This window comes from Lacerta agilis, chromosome 8, assembly GCF_009819535.1.
Source record: "Lacerta agilis isolate rLacAgi1 chromosome 8, rLacAgi1.pri, whole genome shotgun sequence".
Classification (NCBI taxonomy): Eukaryota; Metazoa; Chordata; class Lepidosauria; order Squamata; family Lacertidae; genus Lacerta; species Lacerta agilis.
In genome coordinates this window covers 49,613,908-49,630,209 of record NC_046319.1, presented here as the reverse complement: position 1 = coordinate 49,630,209, position 16,302 = coordinate 49,613,908, and the positions used below count along the sequence as shown (strand labels likewise).

Sequence of the window (16,302 nt, the reverse complement as noted above, 5' to 3'; positions counted from 1 at the left end):
TTATATCATGCTCAGCCTGTGTACCCTGATAACAAGCCAACAGCATAATATTGTTTCTTGATCACTAGAGATAATGGGAAGGCGGGCAGTGTGGCTTATTGTACCAGCAGAACACAAGCCAGGCTTCTTTGGAAGGAAATGTCACTTTGAAATGTCACCTTCACCCTGTTAGCCTAACAAGACTTCAGATTAGATTTGGCTAAGTCTCTGGCTTCAAGGTAAATTATGATCAATCTTTTCCAAGCATTGGTACTGATATGGTTATGTGACACTTCCTTAATGGAATCTCTCAAAATCCGAGAAGCAGAAATATCTAGGCATCAACATCTCTGAAAACACAAAATCTGATAATCGTTATATCACATTTTCCATGACATCCAAACTTTGAAACCTCTACTTTTATCCTGGTTTCACAAAATAGTGGCTGCTAAAAAATCCTTGGATTAACTTTCTTTTTCAAACCTAGGTCTCCCAGACATTTGGGAAAAAAAGGATAACCAACTATTTCATTTGGACAGGTAAGAAAAGCTTAGAGGTAGCAATACTGTAAGCAGTTGCCAAGTGACAAAAAAGGACAGTGATGCATGAACCCCCCAATTTGAAACTTTTCTTTGATGAAGTGTATCAGCAACCACTACTGATTCATTTACATAAAGACTCGGATCTTTACTGGATCAATAGGAATAGACTAAATTATAGAATAGTGAATTACCTCTGGTTCTAGGAGCCTTAAAAATCAGCACTTACCTGTAATTCAGAATTGGTAATTAGCCATTTAAAAACTGAGTCCAGTGCCTCCATTATGTCAGTGTTGTTATATCCCAACTTCACAACTATCTTAGCTAAAACCTGATACATCACCTGGAAAAGTAAGGGTGCAAGACACTTGGGTGATCTCATCTGGTAGAAGTTGGTATATCAGATCTCTAGCAGACTTAAGTAACAAGTTAAAAAAATTACCGTAGGTGGTTTCATTAATAACCCAGCTGAATCTCACTTCTCCAACAGGAGTCAGGCTTTTCCAAAATATAAGGTACCCTTTTCAGTTATGTGGAGCACATATTCGGACCGGCTTCTGACTGTATGAAGAGACCACATTGAACAGTGAGGTCTTTGTGGTGGCCCAGGCTGATCTCCCTGGTAGATATGCATTGGCTCTCAATCCCACATGCTAACCATCTCCTACGTGTGTTATGTGTGGGCCAGCTCACAGGCTGGGTCCAGAGTTTCTAAAGTGCAAAACATACATTCTCAAAGTCATGGAAACTTGCCCTCCTGACCTGGCATGCCATCTTCCATTGATGTGGTGGATGCTGCAGACTGTGGCTGCCTTTTCCAGCTTGTTCCATCCAGCTGTGCCGGAAATTTTTACATTTGAGGGTGGACTAGAAGTTCTGGATGCCTGGAATCATGGTGTGCAAGCTTGAGATGGGCTGAAGACCAGCAGTCTGGTCCCCTCTCTCAGTATGATGTTGCCCAGGCTGAGAGCTTAAATTCAGTCAGGAGTGCCAGGCTGGCTTGCCTGATGCCACCAGTCTGCCCAGGCCAGAGAAATGATGGGCTATGGCACAAACACCCCACTTGGAAGGAACCACCTGTAATTCACTCCTCTGATAACCTACTTCCCTGAGGTGTCAATGGTGGGTTCACAAATTTACCCATTCAAGCCTGGCAGATGCTGGAAGGCACACAGATGAGGTTGCCCCTCATTGAACACAGGGTAGGTGCTTTGGGCTGACAGGCCATCTGGTTTTCTACCCAGTCATATTCATTTCTTTCCAAATCCATCAATTTGGGAAACTGAATGCCATCTGTCAAGTTATCTGATCCTTTGAGGGTCTTTGTGTACCTCTCAATCCCTTCAAGAAAGTTCACCAGGATGAAACTGAGGAACCTCTCCTCAAGTGGAAATAAGACTCAGCAACACTAGCTCTTAATCAGCCCCACTTTTCACCTTTGGAATTCCCCCCCTCAGTGTGAGGTGGAACAAATAATAAAATGCAGTAAGATAAAAAGAGCAGTGACCCACACAAGCTCTAAGTAGGTTTTTCAAGGTTGCTGCCTCCTTTTTTTCCAGGCAAAATATTTTCTATTGACTCAGCACATTTCCTGCCCTTGCAAAAGCTTGTTGCCAGTGCAGTTTGAGGCCAAGCAGACCCTCCTTAGACACCAAAAAGGGTAGCACCAAACAAGACACAAGTGAGGAATACAGCTGTAGTGAGAGACAGGAGGTTTCTTGATGCAAATTATACTAATCTCACTACAGTGCATTTAAAGGACAGGGTCCTTTGTGGGAGGAGGATATAAAAATATATAAAAATACGAGATGGGGAAGATGTCCCACCCACACACTCAAAGCCATTCACAAAAACTATTCCATGCACACCTCCAAACAAAGGTGACTGTTGGCTCAAACTCTGTACATGGCACTAAACCAAAGCCATATACATAATGTTTATTTATCTGGGGCGTGGCAGCTCAATAGTATCCCCAATCTAGACATTGGTAAGAAAGAAATCACCAGGAACAACTTAAAATCTAGGATGCAGGAAGAGAAAAATCCCCAAGCCGGCTTACGTCTACACCACTGTAGTTGACACTGGCTGAGGATTTGCAATCCAAAACATCTGGAGGTTGCGGAGCCTGAGAGGCCTGCTCCAGCTCTCACATTTTAGTAGGATTTCTGCTGGTGACTTTGACTGGTTTTATTTTTCTTTGTACTGACTTTCTAAACAGTATTTCTTGTGATCATGACCCACAGAGTTCTATTCAGAAAGGTGGAACATAAAAACAGATATGAAATTAAAGGGCCTGCAGAAAGGGTCAGGTTATGTAAAGGAATATATTATGCAAATGTTAATCAAATGCAATTTGTTTCATAAAGATTAGATAAACAGAACCTGAAAGGCAATGTTACCCTGCATGGATGGCCCACGCCAGTTTCCCTAGTGCTGCCACTAGAAGCTGTCTTCTCTCCGTTTCCTCTTTCCAGATTTTGGAAAGGGACAAAACTATTTTGCTCCAACTATGCTGCATCACTCAATGAGCGAAATAGAAGCTGGGAGGGGTTGCTCAATAGCTGGCAGTTTGACAAAGAGATGGTTCCTGCAAGAAAGAAGGTGAAGGTGCGTAAGGGAGTTTTGGGCTTCTCTGTCCCTCTCTGCAGGAGAACCAAGCTATGAAGCCACCTAGAACTGGATCTGCATTAATGGACAGGAATCAAAGCACAAGCAACCAGAAGTTGGAATTATCCTTTTTAATTCTTATTTCCATGGTGACATTGTCCCATTAAAACCCAAACCTCACCACCACCATCCACCCTGGCAAACAAGATTTGAAATGGGGGCTGGGGGTGGGGGTAGGTTTGCAGCTCCCCCCCCCCTCCACAAAAAATATATTCAAAATTAATATATAATTGACATTGAGTGAGAGCCTGAACTTTAGCCCCATCTGCCAGGACATAGAAACATTCTAAAAATCTGCTTTGTAAACATCAGAACATGCTACAAAATGGCACATTGGAACCAACAGTTACGAATGGGGTCCTGCAACATAAGGTGTGTCCCCAAAATGTTGCTGTACTAACAGAGCTCCCATCATCATCCCTGACACTTGGGCCTGGCTGGTTGCACAGGCTGATGAGAGCATCTGAGGGGCAGGTACAGGTTCCCCACACCTGGCAAACCTGTGCTACAGCCCCAGAATCTGGCATCAACTTAATCAAATGAAAACATAAAAAGAAACAGGTCTCTGACAACTGAGAACCAAATGAATACAGTGGGTTAAAACATGATTGGATTGGAGCAGACACACCGCCCAGCAAAGGAATAGAGGTTGTCCATGTGGCATCTGAATCTGGTGAATCTCACCAGAAAGGAGGGGAAGGAAGTAGCCAGGTGACAGGAAGGAAGGACCTGTGTGAATTTCATGCCAAGGAAATGCCCTCAAATGTAGTCAAATATTCCCTTTTCCAACGTACGTGTATCTAAAACTGAAGGATCTTTCCCCTCAGTTTTCATTTTCAAATATAAAAAGTAAAAGGATAGCAAACAATATAAAAACAAATAACTTCCACAATAAGCACCAAGTCCACAGGCCAGCCTTCACCAACAGGGTGCCTACCAAATGTTTCAGATGGAAACTCCCATCAGTCTCAACATCATATGGCCGTACTAGCTGGGGCTGATGGGAGTTGTCATCCAAACCAGTTTGAGGTCATGGGGAAGGCTGCCTTAAAGTAATTAAGCTGTAGTTTACACTGTGCAGTCATGTCATTATCAACCACATGACCTTTGCTACATCACTGGTCATGATACAAAGATGAGCCCCCCGGGCACATAAATTTAGAGCAGAAGTTGTGTAGTGAATGGCCTGGGTCCTCTTACACAAGTTTGTGGAAGGCAAGGGCAAAAGGAGAGTCTTTTTTGAGAGTGATGTCCCAAAAGGCAAAGAGGAATCCAGTTTGCGTTCAGAGTGTGAAGCTGCATGCACAGCAAGTGGCCCTGTGGGGACTTGACTGGTCTATCAAGAAGCAAGTGGGAAAGAAGATGGAAATCAAAGTCTCGGAAGAGGCTCCCAGCAAAATAAAACAGGAGTAGCAGAATCACCAGGGGGAGAGTGGAGGGAACGGTCGCCTCCTGCTGACATGAGACACCCCCAAAAACTGGAATTCAAGAATCCAGAGGAGGAAAGGCACCCTCCGAGGGCAGTTGTAGGAATCAATTCTTGAGATCCATAAAGATAGCGTTGGTAGTTGTCTGTCCAAAGATAAACGCTCCAAGGATAACCATGAAGACGCCGTAGCTCACCATCGCCCACCAGCTATGGATAAAAGAGGGGAGAATGGCATGAAGCACACATGATTCCATAACCACTGACCCCACATGGATGAACTGGGAAAGAGGAGGCAGCAAAGAAGAAGCACAGATCTTACCCGGCTGGTCTGGCCTCTTGTATTTCAGAGAGCTTGGTGTGGATGAGGCAGAGTCCTGGCAAGGAAGGAGCAGAGGAAAACGGTGAAGGCGAAAAGCAGCAGAAGGAACCACCAAGGCATTTTTTTTGCAGCCATCTAGATCTCAGAACGATGAACAGTTCTAACAAAGCCAGTGTTATGTTCAACTGTTTTGAGCAATATCAGGTTCTTGTTGGTGTGCAAAGGAAGTATGTCTTGAACCCTGTGAGGATCTGAAAGGGTTACACACAGATCTAGCTACGCCGTCCCACAGGATCTGACGTTATGTTTTGCTTTGTGTATGAGACTTCTGTAATTCTCAGACCGAGTGTGAAGGTTGGGAGAGAAGGTTGATTTCGTTTTTGCTTGTATCGGAGAGGAGTTATGAACGCTTCATCTCCTGGCATTTGATTTATGCTACGCTGTAATAAATCTGCTTTGCTGACAGAGAAGGAGTCAGTGTACGTTTGTTCCAGACTGCTGTTTTTACACAGACGATATTGCAGGAAGGCTATGCTTCGAGACGCTGTGCATTTCAACTCTGCTTGGTGAAAGTGAAAGTATTTTTGAACTGTGTAATCGGGAAGCCTACCGGACCCATTTTGGTGATTTATGGCTTCTGAACGCGGGGGTTTTATTGCTCCTGACCCCTCGCAACACAAAAAACCCTTTAGTGAAAGAAGATCCACCGCTGCGGAAAAGTTACTGTGTAGAAGAAAGTTGGCTGTGTGGGCTAACAATAAATTGCTAATTTATCCAAAGGAAGTAGGTGTGGGAAGGGTGGCAACTCAGGCTGAACTTATAAAGAGAATTCTGGCTGGGGGAATATTCTGGCCTGTCCAGAGCAGGTACCCACGAGGTGAGGTGAGCCAGGCTGGTAGTAAAGACCACCCAATAAAGTTCCAAGGGAGCCATCTGCTCTGCTAAAAGCAGAAGTAAACTGAGGTCTTCTGAGTGCCTCTGTCCTGTTTACCCCTCCTAAGCAAGACTCCCCAGCCTGAGGGCAAGTGCTTCTCTGCCTCTCTGTAGCCTTCTGCCTGAAAGGCTCCCCCTGCCATTGGGCAGGGACCCTGGAGTGGGGGCACCTTGACACCTCAGGCAAATCAAGCTGGGGGAGGCACCTCCATGGGTCCCTGCTCACAGCCTCAGGTTCAGATCCCCCCACCAAAAGCAGAATAAGAGCCCCCCCCCCCTGTTACACACAGCCAGGGAAAACTACCTGGGAAAACAAAGATGAAGCAGGCAGCCAGGCCCCCAATGAGAGAGATGACTTTGCCAATGTCAGGAATGAACAAGGCCAGGAGGAGGGTGAGGAGGAACCAGCTGACCGTCTGCAAGAGGCGTCGCCTCCTCTCCCGCACAACATCTTCTTCAACCGCCTCCCCCTTGTAGCGCAGCCAGAGGCCTTCCAGCACAGCCCTGGGCAGGAAGCCAAGACAAAAAGAGGAGTTAGGGGTTGACTCTGTCACTGCAACACCCCCTGCAAGGACTGCACAGCAGCAGGAGAGGCTCTCACCAGCCAGCCCCACCAACCCCTCCTGCTCCATGCTCACCGGCCACAGAAATGCAGGATCGGGTAGGAAGTGAGAACGCAGACAATGATGGAAACCCGGGCAATGGCGACTGGGATGTCGTTGGAGGGGTAGGACATGAGCACATCCTGCTCCACACTGGACCCAAACGTCAAGTATCCACAGACTCCTGGCAGGAAACAGGAGGAGGAGGAAGAAGAGGAGAAGAAAATGAAGAAAGGAGAAGGTGGTTCACAATGAACCAGAGCCAACCACCAGCCACTTCCCATCCCATGAGGGCACAGGGATCAGGGATCAGTCTCCCTTTTGTGGCTCATAAAAGGAGATTGAGCGCTTCCTCTTTTTCATCCCGCCTACCTGTGCCTGTGTAGACAAAAAGAGCGATGACCATGGCTGCTGTCACAACGGCTCCCCATGGCTTCACCTCTGGTTGCTTCATGCTGTGGAAGACGGGCACGCTACTGACGTGGCACTGCCAGGGAGAAGAGGAATAGGAAAGGGTTGTTAGGTGTGGAAGAGGAGAATGCAAGTTTTCTGACTGCACAGAAGTCACCAGCCTTTGTGATTACTTCCACAGGAGATCCTTCACCCGGACCTGTTTGGGCTAGTGCAGCTTTTCTACACATACGTTTTCACAGCTGGAGACCAATGAGCCAGTCAACCAATTCAGCAAAAAGTAGCCTTCACCAACCTGGTGCCATGATCATCTGGAGCGAGGATGCTATAACAGGGCCTTTGATTTTCCCTTAAGATGGTTGAAGGATAAGAACCAGCTCTGCCTCATTCCAGGACTCAAGTTAACTCACATTATCCCTTTTTAAATGCTTTCTGAACCAAACTCCATCTTAACTTTTCCTAGGACAGCTGTATTATTATTCTACAGTAATCCATTTCCCCTTATCCCTCATCTGTCAAGAGTATGGATTGCAGGATCCATATGAGCATGTCAAAAGCTTTTGTCTGTCTGTTCACACCTTATTCAACCTTTCTTGCAAGAGGTTGAGGCTAGTGTACTTAGGATATCACATCCTACTTATAAAAAACAGACAGAAAAAGACAAGGCTACATACCATAAACACCATATGAAAGAAAACCCTACAATTTCATCCAAGATAAAAATGAATTAAACTTGAAACAAAGGTCAGGGTTTAGATTGATTATTCTGTCTCTCTTCCCATCCCATTACACCCCCAGTGTCTCCAAATAGAGCTGAGAAAGACCCCTGAATGAAACCCCAGAGAGACCCTGCCAGTCTGGAGGGCACCAAGCTAGCATAGAAAATATTGAGTTGGGTGGTTCACTTGGTACAATTATTATTACTAATTAAATTTGTATGCTGCGCTTCATCTGATCACAGGGCAGCTCACAAAATGAAAATACAAAATGAGAACACAAAATATATACTAAAACAAATACCAATAGCTGCTCCCTTGCCCAAACACACTTAAAAGGCCATAGAATGTTTAATCAGCCAAAGGCCTGGTTATAGAGACACAATGAGAGGTGGACTTTTTTGCCCTCAATGTGCCCACACCCACCTGGGGCCTTCAGACAAGCCTCACCTGGAAGCCAAAGCAAATGGTGGGCATGGCATTGAAGACAGACATCCAAGAGGAGGGGCTGCAGAGAGGAATGCACAAGTTAGTTCAGGATGTGGTTCAGCAAACGTCTACCATCAGCATTTACTCAGAATGGAAAAATCCTCTCCCCTGAGGGAAGTAACATGTCAAGAACTGATTGGCAGGATCTAGTTTTAACTCAAGACAGTCAAAATTAATGCAGGAGAGGCACTTCCAATGAAATGAATCTACATTAAGATGCACATCTTTATTTTCACAAGGATGAAGCCAGTCTACAATTTTCTATACAGACAATGCCTAAACTTAGACCCTTCCACTCACAAACTGAGCCTTTCTCAATCTGATGTCCTCCAGATGTTTTGTACTACAACTCCCATCAACCCTAGCCAGCCCTGCCACTGAAATCCAAACATATGGAAGGCCATAGCTGTCAACTTTCCCCTTTTCTTGTGAGGAATCCTATTCGGAATAAGGGAATTTCCCTTAAAAAGGGGGGAAAGTTGACAGCTATGATGGAAGGCATCGGGGTTGGGAAAGGATGGGTTAATGCATCCTTCTTCCCCCTACAGTGAGAATTACCATCTTCCTTTCAGGTGTCCCCCACTGATAGCTGCAAGCCGTCAAGTCCTGAGCAGGGGAGAACTGGATGGGTCCCAAGCACAAGGATGGCCAAAGGTCAGAGGAACGGGATGTGCCTCTCAGAAGCTTAAAGAGAGTGCCAATAGAGTGCCCACCTCAGAAATAAAAAGCTTTTTTACATTGATAGTTAAAAGCTAACTGGAGATTCTTGATTCGGTAGTCTAGTAATTAAATGGTGAGGTCTCTCCACTGCCTTACTGCAGAAAACAAAGACTGGAAGGGAGCCAACTCAAGAAGGCTCCACCTCTTTTTGAAGGAGCATCACTCCCACATACCTTGTTGTAATTTCCTCTGGGATGTTCTCATCAGGCCAAATATATTTGATAATTATGATGGCTGTGACATACCAGGTCCCGACAACACTCAAGCAGCTGTGAGAAAGAGAGAGGTGGGACAGGTGATGGAGCCGCTGCCGCTGCTGCTATCTCCTTCCAAGGATCATCTTGAGATGCCAACATGCACCTTTTGCAACTAGACCTGCCCTTGACAGAGCAGTTCAATGGCACCTAGTCTTTCACTCAAGCAAAACATCCTGGCAGGCAATACAGAGGTACGGCCTCTTTGCCACCCTCACACTTTTGTTTCATGAGGACCCTGGTTGGCAGCAGTGGCTGGGGAGCATTAGCCAAGAGATGTGCCAGCTGAGAACTGGCCTGTGCTTACCTGGCGTATTTCTGGAAACCGATCTCCTTCGGCACTGAGAGGGGAAGGATGAGCAAGAAGGCTGTGATGCTGATGGTGAACTTGCGGTCTGTGTACCAGTGGCCGCTCTCTGCCCCTGTGGAGTCCTTCATTAATGCTGCAATTACTAGACAAAGAGAGACTGCAATCATCCTCTGGGCCCAATCCACCAGGCAGAGGGAAGTCAAAGCTCAAAGGCCAGTGCACAGTTACGCACTAAAAAAACTCTCACAGAGACTTGTATCTCTTATGTCCAGGGAAACACAAAGCAATTGGCATGGAACCAAGGGGAAATTTTGTGCTATAGAAAGGTGTACAGAACACCAGGACCCAGGCAAGAGAAGCTCTGGATTTCTTGCACTGGACTACACCAGTCGCCAGACTTGGGGAGCTATGAGTCCTATCGTCAAAGCCAGCATGGCCAATGGTCAGAGATGATGGAAGTTAAAGTTCAAACTATCTGGAGGGCACCAGGTTAATGGTAGCTCCCTCTGCCCTGTGATTCACGACGCTATGAAGGCAACACTGGCAGAAACCCCTTTCATCACTCAGCAGACACTGCCAGCAAGAGGCACTCCCAGGGTGGCCTAATGCAAGAGCACAATTACTGAGACAGGGGAGCTGAGTGCCTTTTGCTATGTGCAAGCCCCCCCCCCCCCAAAAAAGTGGTCAGTGGCACACTTGCCAAGAAACTCACAGGCAGGAGTCTGAACAGGCAGCTGGTGCCCAACTATTCAATGTATCTGTGTGGCAGTATAGTGTGAATGTTCTGGGTGGGTATTAGCCATAAAGTTCAATTGGTGGCCTGAGTGCAAGCCATCCTCCCTCAGCCTTGCTCACCACACAGAGCGGTTGTGAGGGTAAAATGCTGTAAAGAAACTTAAAAGTATTCTGTATACTGAGAAACAGCATGGGCAGTTATTCTATATAGCCCCACAGGCTGTAATTCCTCTGAAGGCTACAGAGTATGCCTTCCACAAAGGAAACAGGGCCCCCTCTTGTGGCATAATTCTCTGTGAATTTCCTAGTGTGGAAAGAACCTTTGGCTGTCCAGATGTTACTGAACTACAACTCTTTATCATCACCCCTGGCCATTGGCTACAGGGGCTGGTGGGAGTTGGAGTTCAGCAACATCTGGAGAGCCACAGGTTCCCACACCTGACCTAAAGAAAAAGTAAATCAGGAGCTGCAGCCATAGTGGATGAAGCCAGAGCCAAAAACAGGCAGTTGGAAGCTCTAGAAGATTGTACAGCTCTTGTTCTCTCTGCAAGCTGCACAAAACAGGAGGGGGTGCAGCTTCAAGCCTCTCACAGCACCAAAAACAGAAGGCCGAGAACATGTCAAACCCCAATGGAGCTCAATCAAGCCTTGTCTTCCCAATCAGATTACAAAATGAAATGAATTTTGACGAAGAGGGAAGGACATAAAAGTCCAAACACTGTGGGAGCCTGGACAATGTTCCCTTGGTACTCCTGGAACCTGTGGCTAGAGAGACAGAAAGGCCCCCACCCCAAACAGGCCTCTTCCTTTCACAGCAGCACTCACTCTTGTCCTGCTGATCTCCAATTATGATAAGGAAGGCAATGCAGGTGCCAAAGGTGTAGACAGCAATGGCCACCTCGCACAGCACCCCGGTGACTTTGCCACACACGGCCCACACCACCTCCTGGTAGGTGCGCTCATTGCTAGCCTGGGAGCAGTAGGCCAGGATGACGAGGCCGCCAATGATGAAAACCAGCATGCACTGCAGAAGAAAAGGGAAGAGTGGCACCATGAGATGAGTGGGAGGCACCAGCGAGCAAACTGAAAACAATAAAAAGCTCTGGGCATTTTTTTTTTTACTCATTTTCTGTCTTGCTTTCCTGCTCCATACATAGTTTAATTTATTCTAGCTTTCCAACCTGCTACCAACCTGGCTTTCCAGCCAGCACTGGTGTTATGATGCTATGACTGATGTAAGATGCTGTCCAAAACATCTGGAGGGCACCTACTTGGGGAAGGCTACATTGTCCCCATGGCAAATTTTTGGACATTCTATAGCTGCAAGTTTATTTTTAAAAATACTTTTAAGAGCATAAGAAGAACCTGCTGGATCAGGCCAAGGGGAAGGGGAGCCCATCTGGTCCAGCATCCTGTTCTCACCTGCAAGTAGAACCCAAGCACAAGACCACTCTCCCCACCTGTGGCTTCCAGATTTAGAAGCATTACTCCCTCCAGCAGTGGAGGCAGAGCATAGCTATTGTTCCTAGCAGCCACTGAAAGCCTTCTCCGTGAATTTGCCCAATTCTCTTTTTAAGCCATCCAAGTCGGTAACCGTCACAAGACCCTCACAGCCGCCCACATCAAGCTGTGCTCCAGCCAGGCCAAGTGAGAGATAGAGCCCTAGCACACTCTGCACATTCCCAAATGGAGCCCTTCCCACCGCCCACATGTTTTTCCTCATTCCCACACCCTCCCTGCTTTCACCATCTGCAACGTGATTCCTGCAGCCACTCCGCCCGCCATGCTGAAGGCTGCTGGGAAGTTCAGGAGGCCGGCACCCAGGGCTGCGTTCACAACAATGAAGACAGCTCCCAGCTTTGATGTCGCAGCAGGTCCTCGTTCCTCGTTGCTCTTGGGCCCCGTCTCCACATTGGGGCTCTGCAGCAGCCGGGCCCTCTCGCCAGCATCTGCACTCCATTCCCAGTCACCATATTCGGTGTTGATCCCCAAGTGGCCTTCAGACATCTCCTCCGCTGGAAAGGGCCACTCAGTGGCAGGCTAATCTGTATCCAACAAACCACTCTTTGCATTCCCCCACCCCCTGAGAAGCACCAAGTATTATCCTGACAGGCATGGATGTGTGGCATATAGAAGAGACATGTCTGAGCTCAGAATAATGTCACAAGCAGGGTTGCTCGCAGTTTGGTGGGGTCATGTGGCCCTAGAAGAAAGCAAAGGAAAGCATCAGCTCTGAGCAGATGGAGAGGAAATACAGGTCCCTGCTCACAAAAAACCTCAAAACCCAAGCAGGAGGGGAACATTTAAAAACTCGTTTCTGCGCCTCATGATTTTTAAAGCATGCAGCAACTGCTAAGAGCTCAGAATCCAAAGTGGTGACCTAGGAAGCTATTCCCGCTCAGTACCATCTTCACAGAGATTTGAAATTTGGCCCTATCATACCTAGTGGCCCAGTTCCCAAGACACCAAGCTCCAAGCGCTCAGCACCCAAGGATTCCTTTGCAATGGCTAAAACAAGAAAACTGAAGAGGTCTTCCGTTGCTGCTTATCCTCTTCTGTGGGCTGCTAGAGAAACCAGCTGCATAAGCACTTCCCTCTACAACTCAGCAAAAAAGCTGTTTTGCTCACGCCGGGCAAAGTTTAGAATTGGATTTTTGGAAAAAAAACCAAAAAACCACAGGGTGGGGGCTGAAAGATTTCTCAACTGGTGAAAAAATCAGTTTTTCTCCTCCCGAGCCCCATAATTTCTATTGCATATCCACTGTTGCGGTAAAACCATTAAAAAAAATTATTTGCTTATATCACCCCCACTACTTCACCTAGTTTAGTCCCCAACTCCTCAATCAGATATACAGAAGGGTTTTTTGTAATTAGCAAGGGGAATTACAATCTCTGAGGAGCAGGAGTGAGTAATTTGTTCTGTTTAAATTTAAACCCCCCTTCCCCCCAAGATTAACAAACTAGTGTAGCTTACAGAAAAAAAATATTTCATCATTATACAACATTCTAGATAAGAATCACAATTAAAGAAATCCAAGTGACTTGGATATTGATAATTATTTAATCACATCACTTCAAGATTTTTAAAAATTAAGTGATTTATATTTTTTCTAAAAAGCATATTTTTAAAAAATTACCAAACAAAAACAAGGAGTGGTTCAAATGGGATGCTACAAATAAATAAATAAATAAATAAATAAATAAATAAATGGTAGGATCTTCACCCATTTCTCTACAACCTGCAGCAGTTACCTTGGCTGATTCTTTAAGATTTCAACTATGATTTTTGAATATGTTTCTGTAAACAATTCCACATTTCATTTGAAGCAGTAATGCTCAGATCCATCTCCCTCTGACCTATAAACAATCCACAATACAGTACATTAGATTAATATTCATAATTAGAAGTTCAGATTCTGATATTTCTGTTTTAAAGGGTGTGTGTGAAAGTGGGCATGTTTGCTCATCCAATTCTTCATCTGACTTTATGGTACTGTATTGTAACCTCTCCTTCAGTTACTTCTCTCATACCTGGGTACTGTACAACACATTTTAATTTTCATTTCTTCACAGTAAGAAACTGTTTAGCAATCCTGTGAGGATTACCACAAACATTATTTTAATGAATTCAGCCCCTTTTACCCCTCTTCCTCTCTGCCAGCAAGTTTTAAATGGAAAATTATCAGTGTCAGATGTTTCCTCCAATTATTTCTGGCAGATAACAGACACAAATCTGAGCAGAAAAGGTTCAGAGCCAACACTGACAGACCGGTGACTAGGCTTGGTGGGAGCCATGGATTCAAAATCTTATACGCCTACGCATATGGCAGGGAAACTCACTGGAAGAGAAAAAATAATCACAAAGCTCTCCCTAATGTGTTCACTTGTGGGTTACATTTTAGGCTCAACTTTCCTCCAAGGGATTCAAGGCAGCGTCCTCCCCTCCCCTCCATTTAATCCTCACAACAGCCCTGTAGGGCAAGCAATGCTAAGAGATGACATCAGAGCCAAGGCCGCTCAGCGAGTTTCAGAGCGCAGAGAAGGCGCCGGGAAGGAGACACCCCGCAACCTCTTTAGCTGCTCAGCCCATTCAAATCGTGGCTGGCCGGCTCACTCCAGCGGGCCGGGGAGCCGGAGCTTCTATTCCAAAGTGGATGATGGAGGGGATCCCGCCCCCCGCGGCATGACCCCGCGTCCACCCCCATAGGTGCGCTTGCCGCTACCGCAGCGGCGGCCCCTTCGTCTCCCTGGCAAGCTAGCTTTCTGCTTGCAAGGGAGGGCGCCTTCAGCCCGGGTTGGGGGCGAGGAAGGCTCGCTAGGAGCGGCCCTGCAGCCTCCTTGCCTGCCGCACAAACCAGCTTACCCACCTCCTTCCACACCGGCTGCTCAGCTGACGAGAATCACGTGGCGGCGGCGGCGGCAGCAGCAGCAGCAGCGCCCTCCCCTGGGCGCGCGGCATGCTGTGAGTCGTAGTTCTTGAGGCCTAACCGCGCCCCTTCAGGGCTCACTGCCCGGGCAACAAACAGAGCAGGCGGCCTTGGGCCGTGTCAGTCCGCTATAGTCTCCGCTGACTCGCAGCAGCGGCTCTCCGGGGTTTCAGGAAGACAAAGTCCTTTCACAACCAGGCCTAGAGATGTCGGGGGTTGAACCTGGGCGCTTTGGGTAACAAGGATAAGGAACCTGCGTGGAGCCCTCCGGGTGTTGTTGACCGGCAACTCCCATCATCCCGCCACATGCTGGCTGTTGGGATTTGTAGTGCAGCGCCATCTAGAGGCCCATAAATCTCGCAATCTGTTCTGGCAAAGTGGTTCCCAAACTCCGTCCCCCTCCATAATCCACTTGAAAATGGCCAAGGGTCTTCGCAGACCACTTCACGTCTTTCTTGCCTATTGTAGTAATGTGGTGTGTTTAGGTGTTGCATTATTTTCTAAAACAGCATGGTGGTGTTTTTTGTTTTTGTTCCTTTTGTTTCTTACATTGCATTTTATCGAAATACAATTTGTTTTCCATGTAATTCAAATTGTAATGCAATGAAAGAAATAAAGGGAGCAATAAAATCAATATGAGCATTTCATGTGGACATGCTATGGACCACCTGAATGGAGCTTGCAGACCACTGGTGGTCCATGGACGTTTGGAAACTCCTGCTCTGCAGCATTGCAAAGGTGCCTTAAGCAATGAAGAGCAGCAGAAGCAGATTAAAAAAAAAAACAGCACAGAGGGACGGAGAGTTATAATAATAATAATAATAATAATAATAGTTATTATTTTGATCCCAGCTGTAGTTTCCATTTGTGATGGGGAGGCTGAAGTTAAACCTGTAGCTGGACAAAGGAATAATGGCTCCCTCCTTCCTTAGAAAGTTCTGCTTCTGCCTTTCTCCACAGAGCCAAGTTCAGAAGGCTGCCCTTGTCCTCCACTCACCCTACTTCTGCTGGAATACAAAAAAAGGAAGCTTAGGCAGCTTTGGCCAAATAGGCAAAGTGGCTCTAATTTTCCTATACGCTTGTGAGAAAGGACAACCCAGAGTCTGACCCAGCACTGATAAGTAGGACAAGGAAGGTACTCTTGTCAAACTAATCCAATATGGATGGCGCTGTGGGTTAAACCAGAGCCTAGGGCTTGCTGATCAGAAGGTCGGCGGTTCGAATCCCCGCGGCGGGGTAAGCTCCCATTGCTCGGTCCCAGCTCCTGCCCACCTAGCAGTTCGAAAGCACATCAAAGCGCAAGTAGATAAATAGGTACCGCTCCGGTGTTTCCGTGTGCTGCTCTGGTTCGCCAGAAGCGGCTTTGTCATGCTGGCCACATGACTTGGAAGCTGTACACCAGCTCCCTCGACCAGTAACACAAGATGAGCACCGCAACCCTAGAGTCGGACACAACTGGACCTACTGGTCAGGGGTCCCTTTACCTTTACCTTACACTCTTCCCCACACCAGGCTGACTCCATTGTGCCTCCACCAGGATCATTCTGAACAGGATCAAAGTGTCATCCCAAGGCCCACCACGCAGCCTTGGTTATTCATTGTCATGTTGCAACACAGAAAGTTGCTTTAACTGTGGAAACCTCACAGCCGGATTTCTGCAATGTGCAGCTACCTTGGGGCTGATCCAGAGGCTGCAGTTGGTATAATAGTTATTTCGTTGGATGTTGGGGCTGATCAGAGTTGAACTCTGAAAGTGCTGGAGGGCACACCAG

The 16,302-nt window shown here is 46.8% G+C and overlaps 1 protein-coding gene across 2 annotated transcripts; it reads right to left on the bottom strand.

Moving 5' to 3' along the window:
- Positions 1-3,839: 3,839 nt before the first annotated feature.
- On the bottom strand, positions 3,840-14,501 carry SLC38A7 (solute carrier family 38 member 7). 2 transcript variants are annotated; one of them, XM_033157336.1, is made up of 11 exons: positions 14,471-14,501; positions 11,850-12,306; positions 10,929-11,127; positions 9,366-9,510; positions 8,978-9,073; positions 8,046-8,103; positions 6,841-6,955; positions 6,505-6,652; positions 6,171-6,370; positions 4,934-4,988; positions 3,840-4,821 (listed from the first exon to the last, which is right to left on the bottom strand). In XM_033157336.1, the coding sequence occupies exons 2-11, from the start codon at positions 12,108-12,110 to the stop codon at positions 4,719-4,721; spliced, it is 1,380 nt and encodes a 459-aa protein (XP_033013227.1). In that variant the 5' UTR covers positions 12,111-12,306; positions 14,471-14,501; the 3' UTR covers positions 3,840-4,718. The 2 variants fall into 2 exon arrangements, with proteins under 2 accessions (XP_033013227.1, XP_033013228.1); XM_033157337.1 differs by lacking the exon at positions 14,471-14,501 and adding an exon at positions 13,356-13,443.
- Between the last annotated feature and the right edge of the window lie 1,801 nt (positions 14,502-16,302).

What these genes read in the sequence shown, in the direction of transcription:
- SLC38A7 (XM_033157336.1), bottom strand. Translation starts at nt 12,110, where the DNA reads ATGTCTGAAGGCCACTTGGGGATCAACACCGAATATGGTGACTGGGAA. An exon ending in ATCCTGCATTTCTGTGGCCG is followed by an intron (nt 6,371 to 6,504) that starts GTGAGCATGGAG and finishes CTTCCTGCCCAG; the next exon opens with GGCTGTGCTGGAAGGCCTCT. An exon ending in CTTCATCTTTGTTTTCCCAG is followed by an intron (nt 4,989 to 6,170) that starts GTAGTTTTCCCT and finishes CTTCCTTGCCAG; the next exon opens with GACTCTGCCTCATCCACACC.